The following is a 23,780-nucleotide window of genomic DNA, read 5'->3' as shown; positions in this document are numbered from 1 at the left end:
CATCCCTGAATCGAATCAAATCTCTAGATCTAACTACTACTTTATGGAAATCCAAAGCACAGAAAACAAGATAAATGAAACCATGGAGATGCAATTAACAAAATCCATACTGTGAAAGACCTAAAGGATAAACATCCCTTGTCTTCAACCAAAACTTACAAGGAAAAGGAAAAGAAGATGGAAAGGAGCCACAGATGGACTTAAAAAGACATATTGATCAGTAGTTACTGTATGAATCTAATTTGAATCCTGATTCAAAATAGTCATTAAACATATGTAATACACATTTGTAAGACTATCGGCAAAATATGAGAAATGCTTGGATATTTAATACTAAGGAATTATTATTTAAAAACTTTTAGGTAAGAAAATAGTACATTGTGGCTATCTTAAAAATATTTGTCTTTTAGAGATATATATATTGAAATATTGATTATAGGTACAAATTTATTTTTAAAATAATTTATTTTCAAATTTAAAAATTAAATTTTAAACTAAAAAATGTTTTTATAACTGTATGGTGACTGAGGTTAACTAGACTTATGGTTAATATATACAAGTAGCAAATCATTATGTTGTACACTTAAACATACAATGTTATATCATTATATCGAAAAAAATGTGTTTAATGTTCAATTATTTTAAATAAAAACAATTTTATAAAAGTAAATGGGTGATTTAGAGGGAGCATTGCTGAAATGAGATTGGCCATGAATTTAAGATTGTTAAAGCAGGACAGGTTCTTAGTGTTCATTATGATATTTTCTGTTTGGAAAATATGCCATAACAAGGTTTTTTTAATTGTTTTTAATTGTATAGGCAATGTATTAAAAGACCTATAGAGTTTTCTTTAGTATTATACCTTAAGAACTTCATGTAAATAAATTACATTCTAATCTAGAAAAAAAAATTTTAGGTAGTGATCATATAAAAAACCAATTTTCAAACCCATGGGATAGTCCGGGAAACTACATACTTCAAATTAGCTCCTCCTCCTCCTCTTATTAACAGAGACTTGGAACAATTAACTTTTACCTTCCAGAAGCCACAGACCACACTATAGAAAGAGATGGTTAATGAGAAGCCTTATGGTCACCAGGCAAACATTAATAACAATAAGAAACCTTTTGAAAAATGACATTTTTAGGGATTTAGGAGCCTAAGAAGTGCAGCTAAATTGTGGAGCTGTTTTTCAACTTTTGTAGAAATGAAAGTGAAGATTAAGTGTTATAATTATGATAATGACAAAAAAGCCTTTTTCTAAAAAGGCTGTTTTTAAAGCCACATACCGGAAGCCAGCAAATATTTAACCAACTCCAGGTGTCCCTCCTGAGAAGCCTCCATCAGAGGTGTGGAGCAGCCAAGTTCTATATCAGCCCCTGCCTTAATCAGGAAGTCTGCAACTTCAGAAAATCCTCCACAGCAAGCCAAGGTCAGGGCAGTTTCTTGGGTTTCTTCTGTCTGGGCATTTATATTTGCTCCTGAGGAAAGCATAAAAATAGTTAAAACTAGTTGCAAAAGACTTATGATAAAGATACTGTTTTGAATTATAATAATCATCTCTTATCTTCTTCTGCTTCTAGGGTTCCTTCCAGGGTGCTGCTAATTTGTTTTATCATCAATGCAAAAAAAACATTTTAATTATAGTAAACTTCACTGACACTAACACAAAACATCCAAAAGAAATTGATTTTTAAAGAATTCAAAGTGCTTTACCTTGTGCTAAGAGCAGTGCCACCATCTCCTCATGTCCTTCCCGAGCAGCTTCCATCAAGGGAGTATATCCTTCATCATTAACCTCTTCAAGGTTTGCCCCCCTTTCAATAAGTAGAGCAGCCAATTCAACATGTCCTCCACAGGCAGCCAGTGTTAATGGAGACTCAAAGGAATCTGCAGGCATGTTCACTTGAGCACCGCTATCCAAAAGCAAACGTGCTACCTCCACATGTCCGTCCTGGAGATTTTCAGAAGTAAAGGAAGAAAGCAAGAAATTTTTTATTTGTTTTGAATTTTTTAAATGGGAGAAGAGAAGTAAGAGATGGGGGAAAGACAGGAAGAAAGAAAAGGAGATGTGGCTTAGATGTGTATATATATATATATATATGTATATATAATGTATATTGTATATATAATGTATATATATATGTATGTGTATATATATGTATATATAATATACATATATATATATATATTGTCATGTCCATATGTGTAACTTGAGAGACCATTCTTATCAGAAGTCCATTAAAATTATTTTACCTTACTTTTGAGCAAGTCCAAATTTTTCCAAAAGAATCAGACTTGTGACATACAGTTACATTTCCAAGTAATTCTAAATTCCTACATTCTTTGAAATTCAAAACCCTGTTAAATCCATGGTCAACAGTACCTCAAAATAATTAATGTTTATATTACTGCCTGGTCAAACATAGCAATATTTTCAAACTTCGGTGTCATGTTTAAGTATACAAACTGTGTTAGATCTACTTAAGAAAGAAAGACTTGGCAAAAATATGTAAAGTTATGTAAAGTCATTACCCCTTGGGATTATGTCACCAAGGCAAACCCCTGTGGATTGAGACTGCCCTATATTTTCCCTCATCACTAGCTTTCCATACATCACATGTAATGAGGCAAGGAATTTTACAAAGATGTAAAAATAAGTATCTTATTCATCTGTAAATAATTTTACCCTGCACCCATCTGCCTAGACAGATAGCAATTAACAATAAATCATTCTCATGGAGGATAACCAATCTATCCCTCTATCACCATAAATAATACCATCTCTAGTTTCAAATTCTTTATTTTGAAATTTTATGTAGGTCTTGACTCTTTTATGTAGGTGAGTTAAACATTGCTAATTTAAATTAAGACTGAGTACAAAGTAAAGTTTATAAAGTTGGACAATTCTTTTATTAAAGAATTAAAGAAAACTTAATTAAATGTTAGATTTCAGTACCCATGAAGAGTTCCATTGTACTTAATTAAAAGATAAGCCTACCCTTAATAATTTTTGACACAATGCCAAATACAAATGATTTTGCATTAAAATTTTAGTTTTAAACTGAAATAAAATTTTGACTTCACTAAATACTAATCCTTCAAATATATGTAAAATAAAATATACCACAACCAAATTACTGTGTTGAATTATTTGCCATTTAAACTACACTTTAAACTGAAAAGAAAATAAAAATTTTAAGTGTTCACAGATGAGGGTACTACTATTGTGCTTTAGTTCCTCCAGGCTCCCAGTAAATTACTTTGCTTGAATTTATTTGAATTTTTTAAAGATTCTGCTAACATATCTTGAATACAAATATTAAGAGAGGAATTATACTAAGCACTTTTTGATGTAATGAACAATATTAATTTTGCCAAAGGAAAAATGAATAAGAAAAAAAATTAAAGGTCTAATACCATTATTCTATCATTAACTGTAAAAACTGGGGTAAGTAGGCAAAGCAACGGGAGGCACTGGACAGCAACCAAGCTAGGGTTAGGCTTAAGAGCACTGAAAGAAGGAAGCCCATGAGATGAATTTTATGTACACCAGTTTTCTCTCTTTGGGAATCTTCCAAACCACAGTTGAAGCAAACAGATCCTAAACAAAGAGTGAACATCTCTTTGGATAAAGGAAACAAAGACCACAATACAAGGTAGCCAAAATAGTTAGGACATGGAGAGTGTGGGCAGGATACCTGAGAAAAAGAAAACACAGGGAAGTCCCAAATACCTACATAAAATTATCCTGAGATAAGGAATCTTGGGCAACTCCTGAACTGAACACACTAAGGATGAGACTCCAGGATGCCCAGCAAAGAATGGCTACTGAAAGACTGGAGACTCTGGGAGTTCAGACACAGACAAAGAGGTGAATATCCAAACTTTCAGTTGAAATGGTAGAAGGCTATACCCAAGAAGTAAGGACCTAGAGTCCTTACACTAGTTAGGCCATACCAAAGAGTAAGGACCTAGGAGTAAGAGTAAAGCTGAAATTAAGACTCAGTAGGATCACAGTGATCCACTGGTAATTTAAGTTCCTGCCAGAACAAAATTTAACAGTCTTAAAAGGAGGACAGGATAACCCATTGCCTTGAAAAAGGATCATCTGTAGCACATAGTTTATAATAAAAAAATTACTTTACATATTAAGAGTCACGAAAAGCAACTGATTGACAAGATATAAAATGGCCAATAAAAGTAGTCCCAGAACTGAATCAAACATAGGAGACAGAAGGAAAGAACTTCAAAATAACTATTACTGATATGTTAAAAAGAAAATAGAGGGAAAAAAATGAATAGAAAAAGAATTTCAAAAGAGTCAAAATATAAAAGCATACTAATATAATTACATTTAAATGTAAATAGTCTATGAAAAAATATGAAGCAACTAAAATAGCCAACTCTGTATAAGTACAGTTGGAGATTTCAAAACCCCTCTCTCTACAATTGATAGAACAACTAGATAGAATATCAGAAAGGATGTAGAAGAACTCTACCATCAGTCAACAAGACCTAATTAACAATTATAGAACATTCCACCCACCACCTATTTTTTTCAAATGCCCATAGAATGTCTGCCCATACCCTGACTATAAAACACACCTCAAAATTTTAAAGAACCAAAATCATACAAGGTATATTCTCTGATCACAATGGAACCAAACTAGAAAATTAGAAAATATGCCCCCCAAATTAAGAGTTTTATCAGTAACAGCTCTAAAGCCAAATATATTACTTTAGGATTACATGTTACTGTCCTTTTCCAAAAGCATATTCAAGCATTAATTATGTTTAATTTAGAATCAGGTTAAGAAACTGTATTAGAAACCAATTAAAAGTGGCTGAAAAAAGACTAACCCAACTAGCAGAAAGAAGGAAATAATAAAGATTAGATCAGAGATAAATTAAATAGAAAACAGAAATAGTAGAGAGAAATCGATGAACCCAAAATTGGTTCTTTAAAAAGATCAACAAAACTGACAAACTTTTACCCAGACGGACAAAGAAAAAAAGAGAAGATTCAAATTATTAAAATCAGAAATGAAAGTGAGGACATTACTACCATTTGTACAGAAATGAAAAAAACTATGAGTAATTATGAACTGTAAGCCAAAAAATTGGATAACCTAGATGAAATGGAAAAATTCCTAGAAATACAAAACCTACTAAGACTAAATCACAAAGAAATAGAAAATCTGAATAGACCTGTAACTAGTAAGAATCAGTAATAAAAAAATATCCCAATAAAGACAACTCTTGGACTTGGTAGCTTCTCTGGTGAATTCTACCAAACATTTAAAGAAGAATTAACACTAATCCTTCTCACACTTTTCCAAAATATCAAAGAGGGAACACTTCTTAACTTATTCTATGAGATCAGTACTACCCAGATACCATAGCCAGACAAAGAGAGTATAAGAAAACTACAGAGGAATGTCCTTTATGAACACCAATGCAAAACTCCTTAACAGAATACCAACAAATTGAATTCAGCAGCATATTAAAAGGATTACACAAGTGGGACCAAGTGGATTTATTTCTGGAATTCAAGGGTGGATCAACATATGAAAAACGATCAATGTATATGCCACATTAACAGAACAAGGAAAAAAAAAACATTATCATCTTCATTGACACAGATAAAGAATCTGACAAAATCAAAAACACTTTTATGATAAAAACACTCAACAAATTATGACTAGAAGGAAACTATTTCAATACAATAAAAGCTATATATGAAAATCCCACAGCAAACACGACTCAGTGTTCACCACTGAGTATTCTATTAACACAGTACTGGAAGTTCCAGCCAGAACAGTTAGGCAAGAAAAAGAAAAAAAGACATCCAAATTGGAAAGGAAAAGGTAAAATTATCTCTTTTTGAATATGATATGTAGAAAACCCTAAAGACTACACACACAAAAATGTAGAATTAATTAATTCAGCAAAGTACCAGAGTACAAAGTCAACACACAAAAATTAATTGCATTTCAATACACTTATACTAAACAATGTGAAAAGGATATTACAAAAACAATTCCACTTGTAATAACATCAAAAAGAATTAAATACTTAGTAATTAACTTAACCAAGGAAGCAAAATACTTGTACAATGAAAACTACAAAAAAATTGCTGAAAGAAATTAAATAAGACATAAATAAATGGAAACACATTCCATGTTCGTGGATTGGAAAACTTAATATTGTTAAGATGTCGGTACTATCCAAAGTGATCTTACAGATTCCTATCAAAAGCAATGCAATCCCTATCAAAAGCCCAATGCTGTTTTTTTGCAGAAATACAAAGGCCCATCCTAATATGCATATGGAATCTAAAGTGACCTTGAGTAGCCAAAACAATCTTGGAAAAGAGTAAGCCAGAGGACTAACACTTTCTGATTTAAGAACTTACACAAAGGTATAGTAATTATAACATTGTGGTACTGGCATGATGACAGACATATAAAGGGAATAGACAAGAAAGCCCAGGAAAAAACCCTTGCATATATGGCCAAATGATTTTTGACAAGTATGTCATGACCTTTCAATTGGAAAGACAGTCCTTTTTTAACACATGATACAGGGAAAACTGGATATCCACATGCAAAAGAATGAAGGCGGACTCTTACCTAACACTATATATAAAAACTCAAAGTAGATAAAAGACCTAAAACTATAAAACTCATAAAAGAATACACAGGACAAATACTTCACGACATTGGATTTGGCAATGATGTCTTGCATATGACACCAAATGCACAGGGCAACAAAAGAAAAAATAGATATATTGGGCTTCCTTAAATTAAAGACTTTCGTACATGAGAGGACACTATCAACAGAGCAGAAAGGCAACCCACAGAATGGGAAAAAATATTTGCACATCATATATCTGATAAGGGATTAACACCCAACATATGTAAAGAACTCCTGAAACTCAACAACAAAAACAACCTGATTCAAGGATGGGCAAAAGATTTGAACAGCCTTTTCTCCAAAGAAGATAAACAATGGCCAATGAAAAATGGCCATGAAAAATGCTCAACATCACTAATCAGTAGGAAAATGCAAATCAAAATTACAATGAGATACTGCCTCACAGCCCTTGGGATGGCTACTATCAAAAAAAGAGAAAATAACAAGTGTTGGTGAAGATGTGGGGAAATTGGAACCCTTGGCACTACTGGTGGGATTGTAAGATGGTACAACCACTGTAGAAAACAGTATTGTGGTGGTTTCTCAAAAAATTTTAAGTAGAATTACCACATGATAAAGCAATCCCACTTCTGGGTATATATACCTGAAAGAACTGAAGCAGAGACTTGCAACAGATATTTGTACATTCATAGTAGCATTATTCACAATAGCTAAAGTATGGAAGGAACCAGAATGTCTATCAACGAATGAATGGATAAGCAAAACATGGTGTATACAGAAAATGAAATATTACACAGACTTAAAAAAAAGGGAAAAAATTGAGACATATGCCAGAACATGGATGGACCTTCAGGACATTACGCTAAGAGAAATAAGCCAGTTACAAAAAGACAAACATTGTATGATTCCACTTCTATGATTCCACTTATATTCTACCTAGAGTAGTCAGAATCATAGATTTAAAAAATGTGGTGATTGCCAGGGCCTGAGGGGAGTAGGGAATAGGAAGTTGTTATTTAATGAGTAGAGAGTTTCAGTTTTACAAGATGAATTATGGAGATGGTGGTGATGATTGCATATTATGAATGCATATAAAACCACTGAACTATATATTTAAAAATGATTAAGATGGTAAATCTTACATGTATTTTATTTTACTACAATAAAAAAAATTGGGAAGAAAATAAAAGTATCTCAGTGTGTTGGAAATGACATAGCCAAGCCTGCCTTTTATACCATTTCCCACATTAAAAGATTTGCTACTGAAAGGTAAACAAAACATAGTATACTTCCCTTGCCCTTTCTAATAGTGCACAAAATTTTCAAAATATTTACTCATCTCATAGTAAATATTTTTCGAAGAAACAACACAGAACAGTAATTCTCAAAGGCTTAAACACATATGATCTTTTTTTCCCATAAAAGCTCGAATGTAATTGAAAATTACCATGCAAGCCTCCATTAAGGCCGTATGCATCTCATCTGTTTTGTGCTCTTGATCTGCACCAGCATCAAGCAGAAAGCGAACCATATCCAAATGGCCTTTAAAAAAAAAAAGCAACACAAATTTTAAAACTGTATTTCTAAAGAACTGAGTATCAATTTAATATGTATTAAAACGGGGAATCTTTTTTCTTTTTGATGTTTATATAAAAATTTGTAAGAGAATGTATTTTGCATTCAATAAATAAATCAATGACAGTTTTACAAAGCCAATCTGGAATAAGCAGGCGCTCATCAAGGTAGCTAGGTTTTAAAGACTGAATTAGTCCGAAGCACGTAACTCAAGTTAAGTAAAAGAATAATACTTATTCTTTGATTTAATCTATATAAACTATCAAATCGAAACACTGAAATCAAATAGAATTCTAGGTAAAGTATATTTGGGTATTTTTCAGAAAAACAGCTTTAAAATAAAAACCATAAACTCACTGTGGCAATGAACAGGCACAGAAAACTCCATTCAAAATAATTTCAACCCTCTTGATACATTTAATATGTAAAAAGCCTTAAAAGTCATTAAGAAAAAGACAAACACTGCAGTAGAAAAATGGGTGAAGAACATGTAATGGTAATTCAAAATAAAAATGAAAATGAATAATTGATGAAAAAAAATATTAAGCCTTCCTATTAAACAAATGAAAATTAAAATGAGACACCATTTTTTACTATCAAAATGGCAAATATTAAAAAGAATGATAATACCCAGTGTTGGTGAGGGTGTAGGGTGGGTAAAGGGCATTCTCAAACACTGCTGGTGGGAGTGTAAATTGGTTCAACCTTTCTAGAAGGCAATTTGGCAATATGTATCAAAAGCCTTAAAAATGTCCATACCCTTTGACCCAGCAATTCCACTTCCAGGAATTTATCCTAAGGAAATAATCAGAGATTAGGCAAAGATGTCTGCACAAGGATGTTATCACAGTGTTTTTAATAATAGTGAAAAATTGGGAACAATTCAAGTGTCTAACAATAGGCAATCATGGTTGCATCCATTTGATGTATTCGGCAGAGACTGCTAGTTCCTTACTCAATATCCATTTTCTCAATCTCCCATAATAACAGAACTCTGATTTTAGTTAAGTGGCAACAATGCCTGACTAAAAGAGTACATTTCCTACCCTCCCTTGGTATGTGTAACCAATAAAATGTAAGTGGGAGCTAGAAGGCAGAACTAGGAAGACTATTTAAGGGTAGCTTATTAAATTGGAAGGCACACCTCACTTTACCCTTGTCCTCTTCATTGTTCCTAGAATACGGATTGCTGGGGCCCTAGCTGCCATCTTGGATTGCAGGTAACTTTGAGAATAGAAACCACATAGTAGGATGATGGAACAGAAAAACAGAATTCTGAGATCTTATTAACAATGGAACTGCCATATTTGCCCTAGATGGCCTATCCTTGGACTTGTTTTATGTAAAAGACAGAAAGACCCTCTTTTGCTCAAATCATTACTAATTTAGCTTTCATGATATACGCAACCAAACCCACTCCGAACTGAAATAATGAAATACTGTGTGACCATCAAAAGTTGTGCTATATCTCTCACTTAGCAACTTTACAATTCCCTGTATGGCCCCGGAAGATGACTGGTTAGCCAGAGACGGGTAAGATTCCTCAAGGGAGAAACAACCTAAGACAGGCACAGTCGCAGGGCGGCCATCAGGTGAGAAATTGGGGATCAATAGAGGTGAGGCTTAGAACCTCACCTCCCCTGTTTTGAGAGAAATCTTCTGTATCCGTGGATGTTTTGTTGCCCTTGTCTAGCTTGGATTAATACTTAGTCTATAGGCACACACCTGATCATCTACATTTGCCCTCTTACAGCACTAAACTATGTTTTCTACCTTTATCTTGCATCTACCTACCACTTCAGCATTTTATTTAAAAATAATAATAATAATAATAATAAGGGAGAAATGTGGGATTCACATATAAATCAAGTACAAAAATCAAACAAATATTCGTATTTGACCTGATTGTTTATAGTTCATAATGCTTGATCAAAACCATAAGTTTCTGTGATGACTGCCCTTACACTGTTCACCATGTAAGAACTTATTCACTATGTAAGAACTTGTTCACCATGTAAGAACTTATTCACTATGTAAGAACTTGTTCACCATGTAAGAACTTGTTCGTTATGCTTCAGAAGATTGGAGACTGTTGAGAATTAGCCTTGGGGTTGATTAATGACTGTGCATCGAGTCCCCTATACAGAATTTTATTGTTGTTAACAACCATTTGATCAATAAATGAGAGATGCCCTCTCAAAAAAAAAAAAAATAGTTGTGCTATAAAAATTACCACTGAGATGAGAAAAAGTTCATGATGAGAAAAATCTAACTACAGTAAGATTATAAAATAGTGTTGGAGTATGACTGTTCAGTCAAAAAAATATTTATATGTATTTGTTTATAAATATACTTAAAAACACATTGGAAGTAAATACACTAAAATATTGTTTATATACTTTTTAAATGTTTGCATGGTAGTATTACATGCCATTGTAAAATTTCTTTATACTATTCTGTGTTTTTCAGGTTTTCTGTATCAAAAGTGTGACTGTTATTATTTGAGTGTGTATTATTTTCAAAATAAAGATTGGAAAAATTATATAAAACAGAAGTTATTAAATAATGAATGCCCTCTAAATCTGTGCTATGAGTTTTGGTTAACTTCATAACTAATTGAATAACTTTGAATTAAAATAATAAAGAAACATATACTGTGAAACTATACTTTAGGAAATAGAGGCTAAAATAGACCTTCTATATAATCTTATGAGCCAGATAATTTTATACCACAGGGAAAACATAAAAGATATAGAATTAACTCAAAAACTCGATAAGCAAATATTCAAAGTTGTTATATTCACAATATATAGAGTACCTTTGTAGCATGCAAGTGTAAGAGCACTTTCTTTGAATTCATTAGAATGAGTGTTGATGCCTGCCCCATGATCTAGAAGAACTCTTGCAACTTCCACATGCCCTGCACTGGCTGCTTCCATTAATGGGGTATGTCCATTTTCATTATGATCTTCTATGTTTGCACCTTCATTAAGTAGCACTTTCACAATGTCAACAAATCCTCCAGCACAGGCGTAAGTTAGTGCAGTATTTCCTACCAAAGAACAAAAAGAAATAAAAAGTTATGATAAAACAGATACAATTATAATTATGCTACTGCTCTAGTTCTACCTCTTCAATTCCCAACATAAACTACTATAACTATTATCTCAAGTTTTTTTGTTGTAATGGTTAAAAGCATCATCTAATTTCCTTACTAATTATAAGATTTATTATAAATAGTCCAATTTATTTCTCTTTATATTTCCTTAGCTTGTCAAATAAGATTAAGTGCCATCTTAAAAAATTACTTTCAACATATTTTTATCAAAAATAATCTAATGAATCATTCAAAATAATTCCTTTTTCTTTCAATACTGTACAACTTAGAAACACTTAACATACTGTTTATTCATTAAATTTTCTATTACCTCTCCTTTACCTTGATGGAGTTATTCACAAGACAATTCATTATTTTAGGTACATTTTCCTCCTGACACTATTTTTTTCCCCAATTGTTACTTTCTTTTTATCATAGTATCATTGATTTACAATCTTATGAAGGTTTCACATGAACAACATTGTGGTTTCAACATTCACCTGTATTATCAAGCCCCTCCACCCACCCCATTGCAGTCACTATCTATCAGTGTAGCAAGATGCTACAGAGTCATTACTTGTCTTCTCCATGCTGACCTACCTGTGTTGTGCTTGCGAATTATAGTGCCCCTTAATCGCCTTTTCCTACCCCACTCACACTCCCCAACCCTTCCTCTTTGGTAATCACTAGTCCCTACTTGGGAGTCTGTGAGTCTGCTGCTATTTTGTTCCTTCAGTTTCCCTTTGTTTTTATACTCCACAAATGAGTGAAGCCTCCTGACACTACCTTTAATCTACATTCATGTGACCCAGTGAGACAGTTATAAATCCCTGTCCATGTAACTCCTTCAAAAGAAAAATGTCTTTAAAAAGTCATTCCCTCATAGATCTGCAAAGAAGTAAAAAGCTAACCTTTTCAAACAATATTGCTTCTCTCTCACTTACCAACTTTACATTTCCCTGTATGGCCCCGGAAGATGGCTGGTTAGCCAGAGACGGGTAAGATTCCTCAAGGGAGGAACAACCTAAGACAGGCACAGTCGCAGGGGGGCCATCAGGTGAGAAATTGGGGATCAACAGAGGTGAGGCTTAGAACCTCACCCCCCCTGTTTTGAGAGAAATCTTCTGTATCCGTGGATGTTTTGTTGCCCTTGTCTAGCTTGGATTAATACTTAGTCTATAGGCACACACCTGATCGTCTACATTAGCCCTCTTACAGCACTAAACTGTTTTCTACCTTTATCTTGCATCTACCTACCACTTCAGCATTTTATTAAAAATAATAATAATAATAATAATAATAAGGGAGAAATGTGGGATTCACATATAAATCAAGTATAAAAATCAAACGAATATTCATATTTGACCTGATTGTTTATAGCTCATGATGCGTGATCAGAACCGAAAGTTTCTGTGATGACTGCCCTTGTACTGTTCACCATGTAAGAACTTATTCACTATGTAAGAATTCGTTCACCATGTAAGAACTTGTTCGTTATGCTTCAGAAGATTGGAGACTGTTGAGAATTAGGCTTGGGGTTGATTAATGATTGTGCATTGAGTCCCCTATACAGGATTTTATTGTTGTTAACAACCATATGATCAATAAATATGAGAGATGCCCTCTCAAAAAATTAAAAAATTAAAAAATAAAAGCCATTGCCTCTTGGTTTGCCACCTATTTCTTTCCTGATTTTGTTTTGATGATTTTTATTTATTAAGAGCTTGGGGAGATGATTTAACTATTCAAAAGTAGGAAATTGAAGTTATTTAAAAGGTTTAGCAAGAAAACTAGTATTTCAGAACCCAATTTGTTCAGAATTCAACTGTTCAACCATCTCAGATATTATGCACATTAATATTACTACAACTGTGACAAAGTGGTCAGCAAAATAGCCTACAATCTCGTTCATTTAAAAAATATATTAGGCTGCATTTAACACTTACTAAATAGTATGGAACACTGGTATGCTTTCATTAAATTTTTGAAAACCATGTTGTTGCCTCACTAAATCCAACCAATCTCACTACTAAAACTATACCTATAACTCAAGTCATATGACCAAAGCTCCTTCTGTCTAAGAGTCTAGGAAAAAAGCATAAAAAACTAGAAGTTAATGCCACAGAATCTCTCATATAATGCATTTAGTACACTCAGCATGAAAACCCCTACATGTTAAATACTCTCAAGTTAATCTATAATCTAAGGTCAAGGGAGATGTACTTAAATGAGATATAGAATTATCAGAGATACAGCTCATAATTTTCCTTCTTTATACACTGCATATCACTGTGTCAGAGACAAAATTGTCCCCAGGAGACTGTCAATCTCAACCACACAAAATTTAAGTGTGCTTTAAAGACTTTTGAAGTTATCAAAATAATCTGTATTTTACTCAGAGATTCTAAACAAAGGCTAAGACTTTTCTGTTGGTTTACAACTGGTTTTCCCTAGTAATCAAATTTTTATCTTGCAGGTCATATTTGACTTAATTTCATCAATTTATTCTCAACAAATTAACACACCATTCACATGATTTTCTACATACCTGTTGCAGACTGGGAGTTGACATCTGCATCATGAAGAAGTAGTAATTTCACAATATCTAAATAACCTCCACTGGATGCTGCCATTAGGGGAGTTATGTCTCCTTTATTCCCGCGGTCTTCAACATTAGCATGCATAGCAAGCAGCACCTTTAAAACACATACAGAAAAACGGTCAATTCTCACTATTAATAGTATTTCTAGAGAATATACTGAATCTGGGAAGATATTCTTTTACAGGGGTGTGAGGAAAAATAAAAAATAGCAATCTCTTAGAAAAATATGCCAGTGTTCACTCCTCAAAATACCAAGATATAATATTTTATAATATTATTACATGTTAATTTTCATGTTAATCTTTAAATAGGTAATCACACTAGCCAGCCTATTATAAAATATAACTGTTCTAGTTAAATAATTTGTGCTTAGTATTATGTAGCAAAAGAGCAGTAGAACTATACTCCCAAGACATAAACTAACTGGTAAACACATGGCTATTTCTCGATATTGTTCTAACAGAAGGAAAAATTTTAAAGAATTGTAGTCAATATGGGTGAAGTAAAAATCAATCACTACTTTCCACTATAGCTATATATTATTTCTAAAGACAAGTTCAAAAATTATTATTTGTATGTGTTTCTTATTCAGTAAGACTAGTTTTGAGCAAGTGGCAGAAAGATGGACCATAGGTCCATTTTCTTAACAGTTTCTATTTTACCTACTGCCAAAAAGACCTTAGCCTCTAATTATAATTTCTTTTATTAGTGATAAAAACAAAGTATCAAAACGCTTCCACACTTTTAACCACTAAGGATTATTTCTGCTTACTTGTGCTAATTCATAATACCCTGCTGAACAAGCCAAGCACAGCAGACTTTCTCCTTCTTCTGTATGTTCATTTACACTTCTGCCTTCATCAAGCAACTTACGAACAGCATTCACATCCCCATCTGAACAAGCTTCTGCAAGACTACGACTGGAAACAAAATTAAAACAATTAACCAACACAGAAAGATCAGAGTCCTTTAAAGATAAATAAGTTAGTCCATACACAGAAAAATGTTGATTTAGTAAGAAAAAAATTGTATGAACATCTTGCTTGCTAAGCATCTTGTTTGCAATACTAATTATGTGTGTCAACCAAGCCAGAAAAGCAATAACTACATATGAAAATAGCTGTTTCTTTTTTCTTTCAAAATGTTCCAACATCTTGTTGTATTACATTTTAAATAAAGTTTTTTAAGGCATTAGATCCACGAGTTTTTAAACTCTATTCATATAATGATTCTCAAAGACATTTGGGATATAATCTTATGGCTAAAATTTTTATTTGATAATAGTAGAAGGTGAAAATCTAAATAAAGATTTTACTGTAGAATGATTAATGAAATTGGTAAATCTCAAACTTTAGTGTACATCTACAAATCGCTCATGTTTCTTGTTGAAATGTGGATTCTGATTCAGCAGATCTGAGTTAGGGTCTGAAATTACATTTCTAATAAGCTCTGAGGTGATCATGATGCTGCTACAGTCCATGGCATATTTGAAGAGCAAGCACTGACTACCACACTAGCAACCCATTTCGTTTCTTATTCCTCAGGCAGTCTTTACTTGAGTAGTAAACCTTATTCTAAAGGTTTACTACTATAACCTTTAGAATAAGTAACTTCTTTAGCAATGGAAAGGTCGTACTCAGTTTTGAGTTCTAACAGACTCTTGTATAGTACATTCCACAAAGCCCAATGAATAGGAGTGGAATGCAAAAATAAAAATACAATATCAATTTTTATATCCTATTATATATTTATATATCCACTTAAAATGTAATATCCATTCGGCCAAAGTTTATAATCCCCCCTAAAAGACGTATTTAACCAAAATTTGCTACTGCCCTCAACTCAACTCAGGAAAATGTCTAATAACCAGCAGAAGTCTTTAAACACATACGTGTCAACTTGTCCTGCATTGTGGCTGTTTTCTGCTCTCATCCGTGTCAGTGCAGCAGCAGCTTCATCCAGTGCACAACTTACTGAGGATGTCAGTCTCCGGAGTACCTCAGGATCTGCAAAAGCTTTACCATCAGCAGTTGACAATTTGCCAATTCCTTCAGAGTGCATCAATCAATCAGGCAGTGCAGGGGAAGAAAAAGAAGTACAAGTTATAATTAATTTCTAAACACTGTTATTTAGGGCAAAAAAGGCATAGTCTCCATAGATAACACTGCCAATCAGAATGTAAGGCTGATAGTTTCAACTTTATCACTAACATCAAAAAGCCATCACATATCACCTGTGTTTTAGTCTTTCCAATTTTACAATGTACATAATATTAATTTGTCCTCTACCTAACTCCAAATGTGACTTAATATGATGTTCACTGAAGACAATGAGTGAAAGTTCTTTCAAAGTATGTAGTCATACCATAAGATCTCTAGGATAGGATCAAATTTGTATGAATTATTTTCTGTAGTAATGAAGGAGATATTCTGTAACATTACAACAAATAATTCAACAGTTTCTTCCTTTGGTAGAATAGCCACCTGAAACAATCTTTAGGGCAACGCCGTAAATTAAAGTAAGTTCATTCTTATATTTAGTATTTTATTATGTGTTAATGACATGCCAGACCCTAGGGAGACAAAAGGAAAAAGGCATAGTTCGTCCTTACAGAACTCACAGGCTAGTAGGGCTATCAGATGTCTAAGTTGCCAAAAAGTCTTTCTAGATTTCTGAGTGATCAGTGATCACTATTAAGAGAAAATTCCATTGATACTACTACTGTCTGGTTACTGATAAAAATGAGAGAAAAATAATCAATAAAATTTTGGAGAACAACAAAAAGGAATGGAAAACTTGCCCAATAAGATATAAAATGTATTATGATGCTATGCAAATTAGCAGTATGATACTTGCACAGAAAAAAGATAATTATACCAAAGATATAAAATACAATCCAAAAAAAAAGACCCTAGAAAAAGATTCACTTGTGAATTCAGTATATGATAAAGGTGACATTTCAACTCAATGGAGACAGGAGGGCTTATTTCATAAACAGTGTTCAGAAACTGGCTACCATTTGAAAATTAAGTAAGATCACTAATTCACACCATTCATAAAAATTAATGCCAGGCAGATTTACAATCTAAATGTAAAAAATAGAACATGAAAATTACTATTATACTATGTAGTATTTTCTAATGCTATATAATATAGCATAGGGGAGGCTTTTCTAAGCATGAGACTAAATCCCAAAAGCCATGAAATAAAAGGTTAGTAAATGTGATATTAAACATTTTTAATTTAAGTAAAATGTTCTATACAATTAAACACAATATAAAGTTAAGGCAAAATAAAAACCAGAAAAATCAACACCCAATGGATTTATATCATCATTTATAAAGTGCTACCTATCACACAACTTACTGATAATATTAAATGAATACCAACTAGGGTGAGAGGCCCTTTCAAAGACTGCTGATAGGAATGCATACTGGTATAAAACTGGGGGAGCAATCTGACAACAGTTAGCAAAATTTTAAATGTAAATATCCTTTGACCCAGTGATACCAATCTAGGAATTTGTTCTGTAAAGATACTTGCACAAGTAAGAAAAGTTATAGATATATATGAATAAAACTACAACATTGTGATACTGAATAACTGGAAATAGCCTAAATATCCCTCAATAAGAAACTGGTAAAATAAATTATGGTGCATCCAAGCAACAGAATATTATCTTACCTTTAAAAGGAGAAAGATAAACTTATCATATTATGAAGGATACTGACAATAAAGTAGGTGAAAAAAAGAAAGTTGTATTTTTTGTATAATATGATCCTACTTAATTTTTTTAAATTATGTATATTCAAACATAAACATGTATTTATAAAACCACAAAGGAAAAAGTCTGGAAGAATACATAAACCTTGACAATGGGAAGACCTTATTATCTACTTAATAATTTCACATCACTTTATTTTATAATATGTATTACATTTAAAATTTAGGAAAGAACTTTTAAAAATTCTTCAAATAGCCTCAGTTCTTAGTTTGAAGGATCTCAAAGAATCTTAGAGAAAAAATTAATTTTCAGTTAAGATAGTATCAAGAATTCTATCTTCCCTAAGAAGCTTAGTAATGTCTAACACAAAGTCTCAAAAGTTCTCTTAAATATTATGGGCTCAACACAATGTCCAAAAAGCACATCAAAATTCTGAAGCGTGAAAAGAAAATATGGATAAAACAACTGACTTGCATAGGTCTTAGTAAAGAGCACATCATTTTAAAATACATCTGACAACTTCTTTGGACACAGTATCACTTCCAACAATGTCTGAAGTTTTAAGTTGTCAAAATACACAAACTTTTAAAACTCTATAGTTTTTGACACCACCTGAAAGACAGAAAGTCATTATTTCTAAGTTTATTTTCTAACAATAGGTATCATAAAAACAGCAATTCTAAGGTATCTTGTTGCTTATACCAACTTACAATGAACCAAAAGAGAAATGGGGAAAGAAAAATGCTTAATGTACCAGAAAAGAGCAAGCCTTGAGTGAGAGTTCTGAGGTATACAGAAAAAAGAGAAATTAACTAAAAACCCTTAATTAGGGTCATGCAGTAGTACTCACATAATGACTGAAGTGTCAATCTAAACCAGAGAGTAAAGATGTACTACCACCAGTAAACAAAGCCTGGTCTGAGGAAGGAAAGGCAATTAGCAGAAAAGAAAAGACTTGGAGAAGAGAAATGCCTTTTTTCTACATTTCTCTCTGCTTTAAGCAAAACAAATATAAGATTCCAAAGCACATGAAAAAAAATTAGAGGGTAGCCACGGCAATCCCATTCCAGGTATCTTATACAGTGTATCTGTAAATCACGACTAAGAGACTCACAAGAAATCCAGCCTAGAATGGAGAGACACTCAATGTAATTGCTAATGTGATAAATTACTAGTCCTGCCCTAAATTAAACATTCTTCTGCTGGATACCTAAATATTTTGTTCAATCTAATTATAAGTTTCTATGAGTTCCAAAAAGATAAACTAGATAAAATAAAGTCAATCTGCTACACTTGTACCAGTGCTTTTCCCTAACAGGACAAAGTTAAAAGAATAACCAGATGATATTAAGTGAACATATTCTTAACATAATAGCTTTGTCTTTCCAAGAATAATATAAAAATACTCTATTTATTTAGCTCTTATTTTTCCCCTAGTTTATTTGGTCAAATGCAACACTGTTTTTCTTCCTTCAGTATGAAATGTGCTAAAAGTCTACTGTGATTTTTCTGAATATCTATCTTTAGTGCTGTGCTTATTAAAGTACTCAGAAACTGAATGAAAATTTCTACACCTGAAAAAAATTTTTATTCTTAATTTTCTCTATTTACTAATATTAGTTAGGGTATATATACATATATATATATATATATATATGGCACTCTAACAAGTTCCTAGGCACTATTTCAAAAAATAACCTGTAAATTCTTCTAGATTAAATTCTTATATATATGCAATGTGTACATATATTTACCTTAAATAAATAAAAGTGTCATACAAAGTGAACATATCTCAAAAGCAATATAAAAAGCTTACAAAAAGTTAACTTCCTAAAACAATTTTAGAAGATAAAAGGTTTTTATTACAGTGTAATGGAAACTTTGTATAGCACATGAGCAGGTTGTACTACATAAAATAGTTATAAGTATGTATTATTTTGAGAAAGTACATTTATCAGATCTTTCTTTTTCTGCTACTTCAGAACAAGAAGTTTACATAGCCTGGTATATTCTGGTCCAATTTCATGTTCAGTTTTTACTTAAATGTCTTCTAAGTAAAAAACAGCGTAGGCTCATAGGCTACAGTGAATAAGTAATCACATGCAGAGTCCCCTAAATCAGTTAAAAGATTCACAATTCGATAACTAAATTTATCCCTCACATTTATACTGTAATTGGTAATAGGTTAAGATTTCCTTGATAATTAGCTGATACCTAAGACTTAAAAATGGTGTTGAGCCCAGAAACCACTCACTGAAAACTTTCAACTAAGAATTTTGAAAATATAAACTGACTATTTCCCTTAGGAAATAAAAATTATAATAAATTTTACTGATTTCAAATTTTATATAATGTTATATAATTTGGGGGGTAATCTTGTTTGTGTAGAGACCTAGACTTTTAAAGAGATGAAAAAGAGAAAACAACAAAGTACCTGCTGCTTCTAGCAATGCTTCCAGTCGTGCTTGTGTCTCTGGATCCACAGTGCGTAAATCTGCTCCTTCTGCAGTACTTGATAAGAATATCTCTGATGTTGTTTTAAGCACTGGGTTATCCAGATCTTCTTGGTCCAAAATAAATGATTCAACCTGTTTATGAATAAAAGATGCATGAAACTGGTCTCAATATTGTTAAAATAACTGCAATTTAAGGTAATATAATTTCTCATTTAAAAATTAAATATAACGAGATAAATTATCATAGAAATATGGGGCAATGGGAAGGGACTTTGAGGGAGCCTCGTGATTATAGGCTTATCTTCAGATAAGACTAGAGGTACAACCCAGACACACCAGACTCAACTTTCCTGGAAAGCACTGTGCCTAGCACAGAGCCTGAAAACCAGCATTTTTTAAATGAAACGAGTACATGAATATAGCCCCTAGGAAGATGTAGAGAACTACATAGCATAGACAGGTCACTAAGGCACAATTTTTCCTCTCTTCTATTTATTCAATTTGGACTTAAAGTAAGATTTAATCCACTTCCAAATACCTGGAGTCCTACAGAAAGGGCTCCATGAGGTTAGGACCATACCTGTTTGTTCATTGCCCTATCCTCTGCACCTAAGAACACCTCATACACAGTAGGTATTCAATACATATCTGTTGAAACGAATGAATGGTATAAGCAAAACAAACATATAAAAAATAAACATGTAACTCTCTAATTTCAAATCAAGTTAATTCTAAATGAGCTTAAAAAGAAATAAAATATGCACAACTTTCCTGGGAAGCAATTTGGAAATATGTACCAAAATGCTTTTAAAAGCTCATTATCTTTGGGTAATTCCATCTTAAAGAATCTATCCTTAAAAAATTATCTGAAAGACAAAATTGTGCAAGGATGTTCACTGCAGCATTAATTAAAATCCCAAAAATGAGAGGGAAAAAACTACAATGGGAAATTTGCTTAATACATTTTGTACATTCACAGGACAGACTGCTATTGCAGTCATTAAAAACGTTTTTGAACCATATTTATGGCATGAGGAAACATTAATAAAATGAAGTGAAAACTACAAGATTCTAAACCACATGATCTTTATTTTGTTAAAAATATATTATGTAAACATAACATGTCAGTACTTACGTATAAAATAATGAGTACATATTTATATAACTATATATCTATAATATGTAAGTATGTATAACCAGGAAAGTTAAGATATTTGAAGAGAGAAAAACAGGAACAGAAAGGTTAAGTACTTCTCCAAGGTCACACAGCTAATAAATGGCAAAGCCAGGTTTCAAACCCAGACTGTACAGCTACAGAGGCTGTGCTCATAATCACATGTTTTCATATGTTTGCAAATAAAATTTGTTTATACTTCACAAATTTATAAACAAAGGACCACAGTATTTGGACTACATTATTTGTCATAGTTGGCTAGTTTGTCATCAGTTTTCAAAATGGATACCAAATAAAGATGTCCTGATAAAGACAGTAAAGATAAAATGATTTGGATAATTTTATTATCTAATGACATACAATAATTTTGCAAAATAAATCTTTAACTTCACATCTAATAACATTGAGCCATGTACTATGCTGCAACATAGGATCTTTAATACGTAATTACAGACAAAGATGCCATTCTAGATCCATGTCCATAGGTAAAATGTAGCCTACCAGTTATCAAATGATATTGAAAGATAACTGCCTATACAACAAAAAGCTTGTTGCAAGACCAAAAAATTATTAGGTACTTGCAGATATATACACCTGCCAGTTGTAAGGATAGATAAAACTATCAGTCCAAATTACGAAATTTCTCACTAAAGATGGTATTTAGAAGTTAACATTTCTATTTTATAAAAAGGATTGATCTGATGTGGTACTACACATAGTATGGAAACAAATACAAATTCATGTATATGTAACACTTAAAAAATCCAAGTTAAGAATTTCCAATTCTCTCCCATTCATTTCTCCAATATTTACTGAAGCCCTATATTTTATACAAAGCACTGTAACAGGATAAAAATGTGGTAGAAGAGTAAGTCATATAATAATGGATTACTGTCTAACTCCATGCACAAAAGTAAACTCGAAATGGATCAAAGACCTGAATGTAAGTCATGAAACCATAAAACTCTTAGAAGAAAACCTAGGTAAAAATCTCTTGAATATAAACATGAGTAACATTTTCCTGAATGCTTGCTTCTCCTAGAGAAAGGGAAACAAAAGCAAAAATGAACACATGGGACTACATCAAGCTAAAAATCTTCTGTACAGCAAAGGACACCATCAGTAGAACAAAAAGACATCCTACAGTATGGGAGAATATATTTGTAAATGACTATCTGACAAGGGATTAACACCCAAAATATATAAAGAACTCACACACCTCAACACCCAGAAAGCATAACACCCTATTAATAAAATGGATGGAGGATATGAACAGACAGTTCTCCAAAGGAGAAATTCAGTTACCCAACAGGTACATGAAAAGATGCTCAACATTGCCAATTATCAGGGAAATGCAAATTAATATCACAATGAGACATCACCTCACACCAGTTAGCATGGCCAACATCAAAAAAACTAGGAACAACAAATGCTGGTGAGGATGCCAAGAAAGGGGAACCCTTCACTCTGTTGGTGGGAATGTAAATTAGTTCAACCATTGTGAAAAGCAATATGGAGGTTCCTCAAAAGACTAAAAATAGAAATACTATTTGACCCGGAATTCCACTCCTAGGAATTTACCCAAAGGATACAAGTTCTCAGATTCAAAAAGACATATGCACCCCTATGTTTACTGCAGCACTATTTACAATAGCAAAGATACGGAAGCAACCTAAGTGTCCATCAGTAGATGAATGGATAAAGAGGATGTGGTACATATACACAATGGAATACTATTCAGCCATAAGAAGAAAACAACTACTACCATTTACGACAACATGGATGGAGCTATAGGGTATTATGTGGAGTGAAATAAGTCAGGCAGAGAAAGACAAATACCAAATGATTTCCCTCATTTGTGGAGTATAACAACGAAGCAAAACTGAAGGAACAAAACAGCAGCAGACTCACAAACTCCAAGAAGGGACCAGCAGTTACCAAAGGAGAGGGGTAGGGAAGGGTGGGTGGGGAGGGAGGGAGAACGGGATTGAGGGGTATTATGATTAGTACACATATTGTTGGGGGGACCATGGGAAGACAGTGTAGCACAGAGAAGACAAGTATTGACTCTGTGGCATCTTAGTACACTGATGGACAGTAACTGCAATGGGGTACAGGGGGGACTCGATAATATGGGTGAATATAGTAACCACATTGTTTTTCACGTGAAACCTTCATAGTAGTCTATACCACTGAAATCTTATTAAAAAAAAGAAACATACAAAAAAAAGTATGGTACTTAGAGTACAATTATGATTTTAGGGTAGAAATAACAACAGGGGGTAGATTTGAATAAGACTATGTAAAAAGTGACAGATTGCTCATGGTCTACCTGGTCACCACAACAGCAATCTCATCCTGAGTGAGAGTAATGTTTGTATCACACACACAAGATTGCACATTCTGAAATGCTTGGGAAGAATGAAGTTCAGAAGAAAAACACAAAAGAGATGTATCCCTTGCCTTCAGAGGACTCATAACCTGTTTACAAT

At 32.8% G+C, this 23,780-nt stretch overlaps 1 protein-coding gene across 4 annotated transcripts in view; it reads right to left on the bottom strand.

Moving 5' to 3' along the window:
• The window catches only part of ANKHD1 (ankyrin repeat and KH domain containing 1), a 116,282-nt gene that overhangs the window by 71,719 nt on the left and 20,783 nt on the right, over positions 1 to 23,780 (bottom strand). For all 4 annotated transcript variants that reach the window (XM_017652159.3, XM_017652158.3, XM_017652160.3 and 1 more), the window contains exons 2-9: positions 20,093 to 20,246; positions 15,826 to 15,982; positions 14,707 to 14,854; positions 13,881 to 14,028; positions 11,054 to 11,287; positions 8,108 to 8,202; positions 1,717 to 1,954; positions 1,290 to 1,481 (exon numbers count right to left, since the gene is read on the bottom strand). In XM_017652159.3, coding sequence (XP_017507648.2) covers positions 1,290 to 1,481; positions 1,717 to 1,954; positions 8,108 to 8,202; positions 11,054 to 11,287; positions 13,881 to 14,028; positions 14,707 to 14,854; positions 15,826 to 15,982; positions 20,093 to 20,246 — 1,366 coding nt within the window. The remainder of the gene's footprint in view (positions 1 to 1,289; positions 1,482 to 1,716; positions 1,955 to 8,107; positions 8,203 to 11,053; positions 11,288 to 13,880; positions 14,029 to 14,706; positions 14,855 to 15,825; positions 15,983 to 20,092; positions 20,247 to 23,780) is intronic.

This window comes from Manis javanica, chromosome 14 (assembly GCF_040802235.1).
Source record: "Manis javanica isolate MJ-LG chromosome 14, MJ_LKY, whole genome shotgun sequence".
NCBI classification, from domain to species: domain Eukaryota; kingdom Metazoa; phylum Chordata; class Mammalia; order Pholidota; family Manidae; genus Manis; species Manis javanica.
Note: the sequence above shows the minus strand (reverse complement) of the source record. Positions and strands in the feature narration are given on the sequence as shown.